We start from the raw sequence: 13,175 nt of genomic DNA on the forward strand, positions 1-13,175 counted from the left end.
GTCTTGTCTGGAGGCTGCACCCGGCGACTCGGCCGGTAGTGGCGATGTCCAGCCGGTCCAAGCGGGAGTCTCGCGGTTCCACCCGCGGGAAGCGCGAGTCCGAGTCGCGGAGCAGCTCGGCTCGTGTCAAACGGGAACGAGATCGGGAGCGGGAGCCCGAGGCGCCGAGCTCCCGGGGCAGCCCGGTGCGCGTGAAGCGGGAGGTCGAGCCGGCGAGCGCGCGTGAGGCCCCGGCGCCGGTGGTCCCGGCGGTGCGGGTGAAGCGGGAGCGCGAGGCCGACGAGGACTCGGAACCTGAGCGGGAGGTGCGAGGTGCGCGGGGCCGGGCTCGGGCTCCTCTCTCGCGTTCTTCTTTTTCTCTCTCCAACCTTCTCTCCCCGCGGGAAAGCCACACTTTACACGCGATCCTACTCGACTGCTTTTTAATGAGGACTTTACTTGTCTTAGTAATCGTAGCTCTAATGTTTCTAGGAACATTAATAATAACGGCAGCTTTCCTTTATCGAGTGCCTAGCTTCGGGGCTAGGCACGTTGTTTTACAGGTGTTACCTCCTTGAGTTTTTATAAAACACCTGAGAAATGAGTCCTGCTGTAATTCCTGAAATCAGACCATTCAGAGTGGAGAGCCTGAACTCTGGGCATTTGGACTATACTGCCCTGTCACTTGGAGGAGTTGTAGCTGCCAGGAAGTTTGGATTCTAGTCCGGCCTCTGAGACTGAGTCACTGGTTTGGGAAATGTGGGTTTCATGTGTCTGTCCCTCTTTAAGTCGATGGAAGGAGCCCTGGAACCCATGAGTTTTGAGAGCCCTGTCAGTCCTTTCTGTGACTGTACGCTCTGCCTTCTGCTGGACTCATTCTTTTCCTGGTAATTGCTGGAGATCTTTTGGTCCAGCCTTGGTACTCTGGAGTGCGTACACTCTTTTCCAACTTGTTGATATCTTACCAGTCACTAAGTAGGTTTCCATCACGTCTGAAGCTTTTCCTGTTTAAGCTCAGTTAATCTTTTCCATATCTGAACTTAGAACTTCTGATTTGAACGTGTTTCCTATATACTTGTTTTCTGGTGAGTTAGCAGGTAAACATATCACTAGGCTACACTGTAGGGGCAGTGTTCTTTGTTCCAGGATTGTTCATTCTCCAAGACTTTATAATTCTGTCTCTGTGCCTGTTTATCTGTATAAGATTATATTCTTGGGGACTTCCCTGCTGGTCCAGTGGCTAAGACTCCACCCTCCCAATGCAGGTTTGATCCCTGGTCAGGGAACTACATGCCACTAGATCCCACATGCCACAACTAAGAGTTTACATGTTGCAGTGAAGATCGAAGAGCCTGCATGCCATAACTAAGACCTGGCACATCCAAATAAATAAAATAAATAAAAGATTATACTCATATTAACTCTTAAATTTCTTGCTTAAGGTTTTGCATTTGACATATTTTATATTATACACAGAGTCTAGGATCGCACCTTGCTCATGAAAAGTACTTGATAAATATTCTTTGAATAATCTAATAATTTCAGGGTATTCTTTGGTTTCTTTTACTTATATATTCTGTCAGCCTCAGGTTTCCCTTTCTCTGAAAGAGAAATTGTTTCTTAGATATTTTGCTTAGTTGTGGCCAGGAGATTGTTTTCTCTGGGGCATACTAGGATACCAGTTGTGGTTACTGTCTTATTTCTTTTTTTTCCTTTATTTTTATTGTGAAATAGATCATAGGTACTAAGATAGACTAAATGTCACGCACATGTATAGTTTAAAGAAGAGTGTGGATATATAGCCTTAAATCTACCACTTGTCAAGGATTGTGAAGGGTCTGACTCTATTTGTGCACTACCAAGTTAGCCTGCCACGGTTTCATGGATGCTGTTGGAAGACTTCGAACTACTGGGCCTCAGACAGCATTCTGCAGCAATAACAGTAGCCAGAATATAGCAATTATCATCATTTCCTGAGTCAGTTCCTGTAGTGCAACATGATGAGAATCCATACACACAGGGAGTGGGCGCACAAGACAACAACTCTGAGCTTAGAGAACCCGAGTCTTCTACAATGGGCCTTGAACTTGCCTCACCATTGCTCTGTAAGGACAGATGATCTCTGACTTCCAAGGCTGTACAAACAAACTTCACTATACAAGCATCTTTGGCGAGATAATCTGGAAGTGGTCGGTACCTCTGGTCACAGTACATGCAGAAACAGGAGAGAGCAATGCAGAATTGCCTCCTGACACTGTTCAGCTTCAGAAGTGGTGCTTAACTAATACCTTGTTGTTGTTTAGTTGCTCAGTCGTGTCTGACTCCTCGAAGCCCCATGGACTGCCACACACCAGGCCTCCCTGTCCTTCACCATCTCCCGGAGCATGCTCAAACTTGTGTCCATTGAGTCAGTGATGCCATCCAACCATCTCATTCTCTGTTGCCTCTTTCTCCTCCTGCCCTCAATCTTTCCCAATATTAGGGTCTTTTCCAATGATTCGGCTCTTTGCCTCAGGTGGTCAAAGTATTAGAGCTTCAGCATCAGTCCTTCCAATGAATATTCAGAGTTGATTTCCTTTAGGATTGACTGGTTTGGTCTCCTTGCTCTCAAGGGACTCTCAAGAGTCTTCTCTAGCACCATAATTTGAAAGAATTCTTTCTTTGGCACTCAGTCTTCTTTATGGTCCAACTCTCACATCTGTACGTAACTACTGGAAAAGCCATAGCTTTGACTATACAGACATTTGTCAGCAAGATGATATCTCTCCTTTTTAATATGCTGTCTAGGTTTGTCATAGCTTTTTTCCCAAGGAGCAAGCATCTTTTAATTTCATGCTCCGGTCACCTTCCACAGTGATTTTTGGAACCCAAGAAACTAAAATTTGCCACCGTTTACACTTCCCTCTATATATTTGCCATGAAATGATGGGACTGGATGGCATGATCTTAGTTTTTTGAATATTGAAGTTTAAGCCGGTACCTTAGAAGGTCCAACAGACCCCTTCCCAGTTGCATCTGCCTTCCTTGCTTGCTGGGGTAATCACTGTTCTAAAGTCTTTCTGTTTCTACTTTTATTGTTTTATAGTTTATATATATGTAAAACTATAAACTATATATATAAACTATAAACTTTTATAGTTTATATGTATTTACCTCATGTATATATGAGGTAAATTATAGTTTTACCTCATATATATCCCTAAGTAGAACTGTATTTTATTTTGTATTTATTATAAATGGAATCATACTATATATAGTCTTCTGTTTTGCCCCCCTTTTTTTTTAAACTAGTCATATTGTTGAGGTTCATTCAGGGTAGATGTTCATGGCAACAAAGTGTTCTATTGATGATACGTGTGTGTATGCTCAGCCCTGTCCAACTCTTTGTGACCCCATGGACTATAGCCTGCCAGGCTCCTCTGTTCATGGAGTTTTCCAGGCAAGAATCCTGGAGCGGGTTGCCATTTCCTCTCTTCCTGACTCAGGGATCAAACCCGATTTCTCCCATTTTTGGTATGTGGTAGACATTTTGGTTGTTTCCAGTTGGATCTCTTTCAAATATTGTAGCTGTAAATATTTTTTAGTAAAATATTCTCGATGCACCTGTGCAAAAGTTCTCTAGGGTAGATATAAGTATTAATGGAAGAGGGATTGCTGGGTCAAAGGGTCTGTATATTTTCAGCTTCAGTCTAGCTGCACTATTTTCTAAGAAATTGTAAGAGTTTACATTCCCACCAGCAGCCTATGAGCTTTCTCATTGCTCCTCGTATTTGCCAACACTTGGAATTGCTTGATTTTGTTTTATTCTCTCTGGTAGATGTGAAGTGGTATATTATTGTGCAAGGAAATATGCATTTTCTTGATTATTGGTGAAGTTGAGCATCTTTTCATGTATTTGTGGGCTGTCTTACTCATTTTCTGTTAGGTTGTCTTTTTTAAAAACTCTTCACCAGATTTCTTTATGTAACTACAAGCAATTTCTTTGTTGGTTTTATGTGTTTCAAGTATATTGTCTCAGTTTGTAGCCTGGTGGCTCAGACTGTAAAGAGTCCGCCTACAATGCCAAAGACCTGGCTTCGATCCCTGGGTTGGGAAGATCCCCTGGAGAAGGGAATGGCAACCCACTCCAGTATTCTTGCCTGGAGAATCCCATGGACAGAAGGCTATAGCCCATGGGGTCGCAAAGAGTTGGATACGAGTGAGCAACTAACACTTTCACTTTCTGTTAAAGTGGGCATTTTGGGGTGTTTTCAGGCTATTTGTAACAGAACTTGTCCTGATTAGTTTTTCCCATTTTTGTGTTTGTTTGTTTGTACTGGTAGTTGACCGTGAGTATGGGTTTCCCATTTTCAGAGCTTTTGATGATTTGCCTTTCAGCAAAGAATGGCCGCGTGGATTCTGAGGACCGGAGGAGCCGCCACTGCCCGTACCTGGATACCATTAACAGGTGGGCAGCGCAGGGATGCCTGGGACAGCAGACATACAATGGAATCTTTGTAGAAGATTCTTGTATTGTATGATATATTCAGAAACTTTATCTCTGCTAAAGCTTTCTGCCCAGAAAACTGGGCTTCTTGCAAGGTTTTTTAATCTTTCCCCTCAGTTTAAAGTGTCAGAGGGCATGTTGTTTTAGGGTGGCACATGCAGAAAGAGCTTTCAGCTCGTTTTGAATTTGCATGAGGAAATAAAAGGATATGTGGTATCAATGGCAATCGCCAATTTAAATTTTTATTGAGAACTCAGTATGTGCTGGGGCTTCCCAGGTGGCTCAGTGGGTAAAGAATCTGCCTCCCAGTGCAGGAGATGCAGGAGACTTGGGTTCAGTCCCTGGATTAGGCAGATCTCCTGGAGGAGGAAATGGCAACCCACTCCAATATTCTTGCCTGGGAAATAGCACCGACAGAGGAGCCTGGTAGGCTACTGTCCATGGAGTCGCAGAGTCTGACACCACTGAGCACGCACATACATGATGTGCTAGGTACTGCACTTGGTGCCTGGGATTCAGCAAAGGAAAAACAAAGACATGTCCTAAAGCAGAGGGTCATCTCATCCCAATGCATTCTTTGGTCCCAGATGCATTACAGGATGGTTTTTTCATTTAGGCTCTACTGTAGCCTTGACTACTAGACTTTTTTTGCAACATTGGAATTACTCTTTGCAACAGTGGAATTGTCCATTGTGGTAGGCACAAACCACTTGTGGCTGTTGAGCACTTGAAATGTGGCTTGAGGAACTGAATTTTAAATTTTATTTTAATTATTTTACATCAATAGCTGTGTGTGGCTAGTGGCCCCTTTAGTGGACAGTGCAGCTTTCCAGGGACCACTAATAATTAATTAGAGTTAATGCTTGAGAAGGAAAACCCTTGCCACCTGTGGATTTAGTAGAGGTAACTTTTTTTTAATCACTTAACTTGCCTGGTACTCACTGTGACTTTGCTCTTGAACAGATAGATCTTTTTGTAGGTATTCCCCTAAAATTCTTCAGGCTTCTGACTTTTTTTAATGGACAAAAATAAAATTTTCTTTTATGAAAGGGGTTATTCACTCTTTTTATGTCCTTCATTTTATGTCTTGTATGTTGGAATGTTGTTGGTGCCCTGTTAATTTAGTCCTACTTGTGGCTTTTCCTCCAGAGAAAGTAATGGGAGATTCTCAACTGGTTGTGGATACTTGAAGAGGGTCATTGTAGAGATACCTTTGCACTGCTTTGGGGGTTGGTGGGTTGGGTCACTATATTAAATGTCTAGGTGAAAGTGTTAGTTGCTCAGTTGTGTCTGACTGTTTGCAACCCCATGGACTGTAGCCCACTAGCTTCTCTGTCCATGGACTTCTCCAGGCAAGAATACTGGAGTGGGTAGCCATTCCCTTCCCCAGGGAATCTTCCCAACCCAGGGATTGAACCCGGGTCTCCTGCACTGCAGGCAGATTCTTTACCATCTGAGCCACCAGGAAAGCCCGAATGTCTAAGTAAGGAAGAGTTAACGTTCCCCACAATTTGCGTGTGATTGTTGATCTGTTCCTGGAAGGGTACTGCATGACTCTGGGAAGCATGGAGCCAACAGTGCTGCTTTTCTCAGGTGCTCACCTGGGCAGCCATCACCATTAACTGTTTCTGTCTTGTTTTCATCCTCTTAGGAGTGTGCTGGACTTTGACTTTGAGAAATTGTGTTCCATCTCCCTCTCGCACATCAATGCATATGCTTGTCTGGTGTGTGGCAAGTATTTTCAAGGTAAATAAATATTTTGCATTGTGTTTTCAGCGTTAGCCACAGGTCTTTGGGTTTTTGTTGTTTTTTTAAGAGAGTAAGTAGCTGTTAAGAGTCATGTCTAATAAACCTTATCTTTGTTCCCAGGAAATTGGAATACTCTTAGAAAAGCCATGGGAAGTTCTCTATTTGTCAGAATCTGAATACACGTGAAAGGGAGAAAGAACTCACCACATGTGAGACTTTGTGGGAAATCTCAGAAGCTCTAGTTTTATTGTTAGTTTTTTAAGGTGGTGGCTTTCTCTGCTTAATGCTGGTCGTCGCCAGTGAATGAGGACAGGCGAGGCCACTGAAACCCTGCTGTCTCCAGCCCCACTGCCTCTGGCCTTGCTGCTATTTATTTAACTTTTCTGTTTGGTTGTTTGGCCTGTGAACCGACCGCTGGGGAGAGCTCTGGGATTGGCTGGCCCCTGGTGCTGACTGGCTCTGTGTTTTTTAATCTCTGATATTTTTCTATACTCAGTGTCTTTTTCTGAGAATTCTTTTACTGTAAGGAGTTTTTCATTCTGTCCTTTTCTGAAAATTAACTATATCAGTTTATTCAGACCAAGCTAGTGCTATTTGCACAGTATAGTGGAGGATTTAGAAGAAATGTAAAGTACATTCCTTGCTCTTATAAGGATCTTATACATAGTCAAGGGTAACACATAAAACTATCAGCAAACTCTCTTAAGACCATAAAGATCACTGCTGGCCCATGTGGCACTGAGTGTAAATAAATAAGGACGGTAGGAGTTGAAATATGCAAAGATCACTGTTAGCTGGAGTGTTTGTGTCAAGTTCATGAAGGAGGTGGAGGAGAAACTTGTTCTCTGTATGCAGGAAACACAGAGTTTGAATGGGTGAAGGGTGAAATATTCTAGAAAGGAGTGGTAACGTGAACAAAGGTTACGTAGATAGGGGATTGTCCTGAATGTGGGCAGCTGAAAAATTAGGACTAAGTGATGATGGAGATACGTACATATGTGTATGTGCGTGTATTATTTATAATATATATATGCATATTCCTAGTTTCTGATAGCACATGAAACTAGCTTGAATACATACACATATACATACTCACACATACATACATACACATACGCACATACAGATACCCACACGTTTTCCATATTTGTGTATATGAAATTAGTCCCCCTATGTTTTATGCTGTCTAGAGAATAAAGTGCTATTCTTTCTTGCTAACTTGTATGATGAGAGGAGTTCATGCAGAGATGAATTTTCATGAATGGTGTAGTACTTTGTTTTTGCTGATATTAACATGTTCTGGTATAAAATGAAGAAGGGAAAATTACACACGATCAGTGTGCTTCTGGAGTTTGTGCTTCTCTCACAGCCTTCCCTCTTTCCTGCAGGCCGGGGTTTGAAGTCTCATGCCTACATTCACAGTGTCCAGTTTAGTCACCATGTCTTCCTCAACCTCCACACCCTCAAGTTTTACTGCCTCCCTGACAACTATGAGATCATCGATTCCTCACTAGAGGATATCACGGTGCGTGTCCAAGAGGGTTGGTTTGGAACTAGTTCTCTTGGGAGCTACGTCAGGGCTCCTGGGGGTCTGCCCCACTGAAGGTCAGGAAAGAGTTGCAGTCCTTTGGACTTGGAGAATCTCCTTTCCCTTTGGGAGGAACCAGGGAAACTGAAGAAAGAGGTCATGTGTGCTCAGTCACGTAGTCATATCTGACTCTCTGGGATCCCATGGACTGTAGCCCACCAGGCTCCTCTGTCCATGGGGTTGTCCAGGCAGGAATACTTGAGTGGGTTGCCATTTCCTCCTCCAGGGGATCTTCCTCACCCAGGGCTCAATCCTACTTCTTCTTCATTGGCAGGCAGATTCTTGACCACTGAGCCGCCTGGGAAGTCCCACAGTTCGTAGTCATGGCCCATGGTCTGCAGCCTAGCTATCATTTCGTTTTTTAGTTAGGACTGAAGAAATAAGGCTCCTTTCTTGAGAGCTTGTTTGGAGGTTCTAGCAGGGGAGCGCAGCTACTCGTATACCCTTGACCGAAGACTGGTCCTCCTCTATCGGGGATGATCGTCCTCTTCGACCGAGCGCGCAGCTTCGGGAGGGACGCACATGGAGCGGTGAGGGAGGAAGGGGACACCCGCCTAGCCAGCCAGATCAGCCGAATCAACCCTGGCGATCAATGGGGTGACAGATGTCGCAACCAGATCGCCCTCACATCCAAGGCTCCTTTCTAATTGGAGTGAAAGCATTTTTGTGAAATACATTACCCTTCCACACATTGGTGTAGTGATGTGAATTGAGTCTGGTATAGCCAGGTGTAGGACAGAGATTTATACCAGTTCACAGCTCCTTTTGGACTTCCCAGGTGGCCCTAGTGGTAAAGAACCTGTCTGCCTATGCAGAAGACTAAGAGACACGGGTTCGCTCCCTGGGTGGAGAAGATCCCATGGAGAAGGGCATAGCAACCGATTCTAGTATTCTTGCCTGGAGAATCCCCATGGACAGAGGAGCCCGATGGGCTCTAGTCCATAGAGTCGCAAAGAGTTGAACACAACCGAAGTGACTTAGCATGCATGCACGGCTCCTTTTGACATGATGTGGCCAAAATGGCCAACATGTTCCACCTGCAGGCTCCGATTTGTGCCTTATGCCAGGAGTCCCTGTACTTAAGTGGGGAGCCTGGAAAATCCTTTGGACTTTGATTACTGTTGGAACTGTTGATTATTGTTTTCCTTTTCAGCAAGTGGCTGCATGTTCAATAGAGTGGAATGCTCTATTTAAGGAAAGCTTGGTGTTCAGAGTGTTCAAAACACTACTTACCTCACTTCCATAAGTTTCATAGTCCTGTTAAAATTGAAGTTTTAAGTGGTTATGCACAGAGGGAGAAACTGAAAGGAATTCAAGCTTATTTTTTTTAAATTCAAGCTTTCAAAGTGAGTCAGTGGTGACTTCCCTGGTGGTCCAGTGGTCAAGACTATGCCTCCAATGCAGAGGGTGCAGGTTCGATCCTTGGTCTGGGAGCCGGGATCCCACATACCTCTCGGCCAAAAAACCAAAACATAAAACAGAAACACAGTGAGTCAGTGGCACCCTCTGACCAGGCTGTGACCTAATGACCCTTGTAACTCTAGGACTGGGAAGGGTCTGATCCTGCCCCTCCAGTCGCAGGGAGTCACAGCATCTCAGACCTCCACAGAGAGGGGGAACGACATTCCTGCTTATGCACCGGCCCACATGCTGACCCTGCGTGAGCTCCTATCTGGGACTCAGACTCCTGCCGCCTGCAGACTTGAGTATCCTGCAGTTTCTCACTGTTGTTTGTTATGGGGTTGGCCAGACATGCTCTCTGAGGGAAGGCCTGGGACTCGGTAATTTTGGGTTTTTGATAATCACCTGTTTATGGATGAGCAGTTTGCAGTGGGCCCATTCCATGTCACCTCCATCCTTAGACCTACTGTTGGGAACCCTTTGGGTGGCTGTTCATGGCAAAGTATTTTTTGCTTTTGGTAGAAATTGCTGTTGCAAATATGTCCTGTCAGCTCTATAGATTGTCCTAAAACAATTTGGAATTTTCTTTTGTTTTGCAGTATGTGTTGAAGCCCACTTTCACAAAGCAGCAGATCGCTAACTTGGACAAGCAAGCCAAGTTGTCCCGGGCATATGACGGCACCACTTACCTGCCAGGTATTGTGGGCCTGAATAACATAAAGGCCAATGACTACGCCAACGCCGTCCTTCAGGTAGGGTAGGATGGGATGGGAACCATGCGGGAGGGGGCAACCTAGGAACACTGAAGGTCAGCCAGGAAACGACTGCTTTCTGGTGGAGTCTGGTGGTCCTCAGATCCTGATTCTTTGCTGGGAACTCTGCTGGCCTATTTGTTCTGCACCAAGCAGAACTCTCCTGTGTCTGCTTGAGGGCTGCTGCCAAATGGTGGGCCTGTTTCAGCCTCTGGAGTGTACAGGGAATGAGGGGTAGAATCTGCATGTGATCTGCAGGAGCGAATAAGAGACATGTGTGCTAGGTGATGCTTTTTTTTTCCATGATGTAGATGTTCATTGTGTTGGCTCTGAGGTGTCACTCTCCTGCCCCTATGTGTAAACCCTGAAATGGGAAAAGCAGAAAGCCAAAGTTGTCCTATTTTCAATTAAGTTTTGCTTTTAAAAAAATTTACATGAGTAATAGTGTACATTGTAGAAAATATTGATAAGCGTAAATAAGAAAATTAACAGTAATTCTGCCTCACTCAAAAAAAAAATGATTAAACTACAAACAAATTGCAGAGAGTGGGGAAGAAAGATACAGAAAGTATAACATGAGAGCTTTATTCCTTTCCCTAGTGCTCTGTCCTGGGGTAGTTAACAGTATAGAGAGCTCCAGAACTGTTCTAAACACACACATATGCACGCGCGCACGCACAGACACACACACACACACACAGGCATAATGTCATGTGGCAATATTATGGTTTATTTTGTTATTCCTCAATTGATAGATAAAATTTCACTTGTCTCAGGGTTTTTTCTGTTACCAGTGTTGCAGTGTGTATCCTTCAATATATATAGTCTTGCACTTTTTGTGACACTCTTACATTTTGTTTTATTTCTTTTCTAGACTTTTCAAATACTTGGATTTTTAATCTAGAAAGTAACATAGTATATGTGTGTATCTTTATATATATTTCAACTTAAAAGCCTATTGTGAAATCAAATATTCTTGTGCAGCATCCTTAATGATTACATGTCATTCTATTTTGTTGAATTTGATTCAATCAACCTTCGCTTCTTGTATTAATGCACTGTGAGCCTTGATTCTAGGCTATAGAGGAGTTGTAGTGGTTTATAAACCCACCAGCCACAGAAAAGGCTACTCTTTTTTTTTTTTAATTGAAGTATAATTGACTTACAGTGTTGTGTTAGTTTCTGATAAATAGCAAAGTGAATCAGTTATAGATATTTATTTTCCTCTTCATATTCTTTTCTCTTATGATTTACTATAGGATATTGAATATGGTTCCCTATGCTATACAGTAGGACCTTGTTGTTTATTTTAAATATGGTAATTTTTATTTGCTAATCTAAAATTTCTAATTTATCCCTTTTGGTAACCATAAATTTGTTTTCTGTGTCAGTGAATCTGTTTCATAGATAAATTGTGTTGTGTATTAGATTCCACATGTAAGTGATATCATATGGAATTTTTCTCTTTCTGGCTTTACTTAGTATGATAATCTCTAGGTCCATCCATGCTGCTGCAAGTGGCATTATTTCATTCTTTATTTTTTTTTTTTAACGGCTGAGTAGTATTCCGTGTGTGCGTGCGTGTGTGTGTATCACATCTTTATTTATCTGTCGATGAACATTTAGGTTGTTTCCGTATCTTGGCTATTGTATATAGTGTTTTCATGTATATTAGGGTGCATGTATGCCCAGGAGTGGAGTTGCTGGATCTTATGGTAACTCTATTTTTAGTTTTTTAAGGAACCTTTATGCCGTTCTCCATAGTCGCTACACCAATTTACTGATATATTCCTACTAACAGTGTAGGAGGATTCCCAAAGGGGTGTCACATTGTCACTGTTACCATTAAAAAAAAGTTCTTCCATTTTGATGGAAGAACTCCCATCAAAAGTATCTCCATTTTAACTTTTTAAAATTAATTTCTAAAGTTGATTCTTATATTTTTTCATGAGTTGTGGGCCTTATGTGTTCATTTTTCTATGTGTTACACTATATTGAGTTTTATTTTATTTTTTTTTTATATTGAGTTTTAAAAGTATGTGTATATTTTTATATATATATTTGTGTGTATGTGTGTGTTACACATATTCTAGTTCTTATTTGGTTGGCCTTTAAACTTTGTGTATGGTATTTTTGCATGAAGAATTGGGTAAAACATTGCAAAAACATATCTGAGTTTTGCCATTGGTGGCATGCCTGGTCCCTTGTTGTTTGGTCGCCAAGTTGTGTCCAACTCCTTGTAACCCCATGAATTGCAGCACGCAAGGTTCCCTGTCCTTCATCTCCCGGAGCTTGCTCAAACACGTCCATTGAGTCGGTGATGCCATCCAGTCATCTCATCCTCTGTTGTCCACTTCTCTTCCTACCTTCTATCTTTCCCAGCATCAGGGTCTTTTCCAGTGAGTCAGCTCTTTGCATCAGGTGGCCAGAGTACTGGAGCTTTAGCTTTAGCATCAGTCCTTCCAGTGAATATTCAGGGTTGATTTCCTTTAGGATTGACTGGTTGGATCTCCTTGCAGTCCAAGGGACTCTCGAGAGTCTTCTCCAACACCACAGTTCAAAAGCATCAATTCTTCAGTGCTCAGTTTTCTTTATGGTCCAACTCTCACATCCATACATGACTGCTGGAAAAAAATCACAGCTATGACTATACAGACCTTTGTCAGCAAAGTAATGTCTCTGCTTTTTAATACGCTGTCTAGGTCTGTCATAGCTTTTCTTCCAAGGTGCTAGTGTCTTTTAATTTCATGGCTGCAGTCATCATCTGCAGTGATTTTGGAACCCAAGAAAATAAAGTCTTTCACTGTTTCCAGTGTTTCCTCATCTATATGCCATGAAGTATTTGGACCAGATGCCATGATCTTAGTATTTGAATGTTTCTGGTCCTTGAAAAGGTTGAGTTCTTAGATGGAGAGAGATTTTACTGACTTTTCCTCCTACAGCCTCTCATGGCTTTGTGAAGACTGTTCGAGGACAGATAGGGTTTTGAATACAGTCAGGGAAGTTGTGACTTTGTGATGGGTTTTAGCCCCCATAGGAAGTTCTTTTTATTTATACATGTAAGTAGATGAACAAATCTTCTGTGATGTTTCCACTAAAATGTTACTGAATGGACCAAGTACTCCACAGAGCTGATTAATTTCTCTCTGAGGACACCTGCTATTTGTGTTGTTACTGAAGCCAGGGAGCAACCTCTGTCCACAGTGGAGCATGGATAACA

The 13,175-nt window shown here is 42.8% G+C and overlaps 1 protein-coding gene across 1 annotated transcript in view; it reads left to right on the plus strand.

Moving 5' to 3' along the window:
- Nucleotides 1-13,175, plus strand: part of USP39 (ubiquitin specific peptidase 39) — a 34,195-nt gene continuing 21,020 nt past the window's right edge. Inside the window, exons 1-5 of the mRNA XM_065929122.1 lie at nt 1-312; nt 4,357-4,426; nt 6,117-6,211; nt 7,603-7,739; nt 9,803-9,955. Coding sequence (XP_065785194.1) covers nt 45-312; nt 4,357-4,426; nt 6,117-6,211; nt 7,603-7,739; nt 9,803-9,955 — 723 coding nt within the window. The 5' untranslated portion in view covers nt 1-44. The remainder of the gene's footprint in view (nt 313-4,356; nt 4,427-6,116; nt 6,212-7,602; nt 7,740-9,802; nt 9,956-13,175) is intronic.

Source organism: Muntiacus reevesi, chromosome 3 (genome assembly GCF_963930625.1).
Source record: "Muntiacus reevesi chromosome 3, mMunRee1.1, whole genome shotgun sequence".
Classification (NCBI taxonomy): Eukaryota; Metazoa; Chordata; class Mammalia; order Artiodactyla; family Cervidae; genus Muntiacus; species Muntiacus reevesi.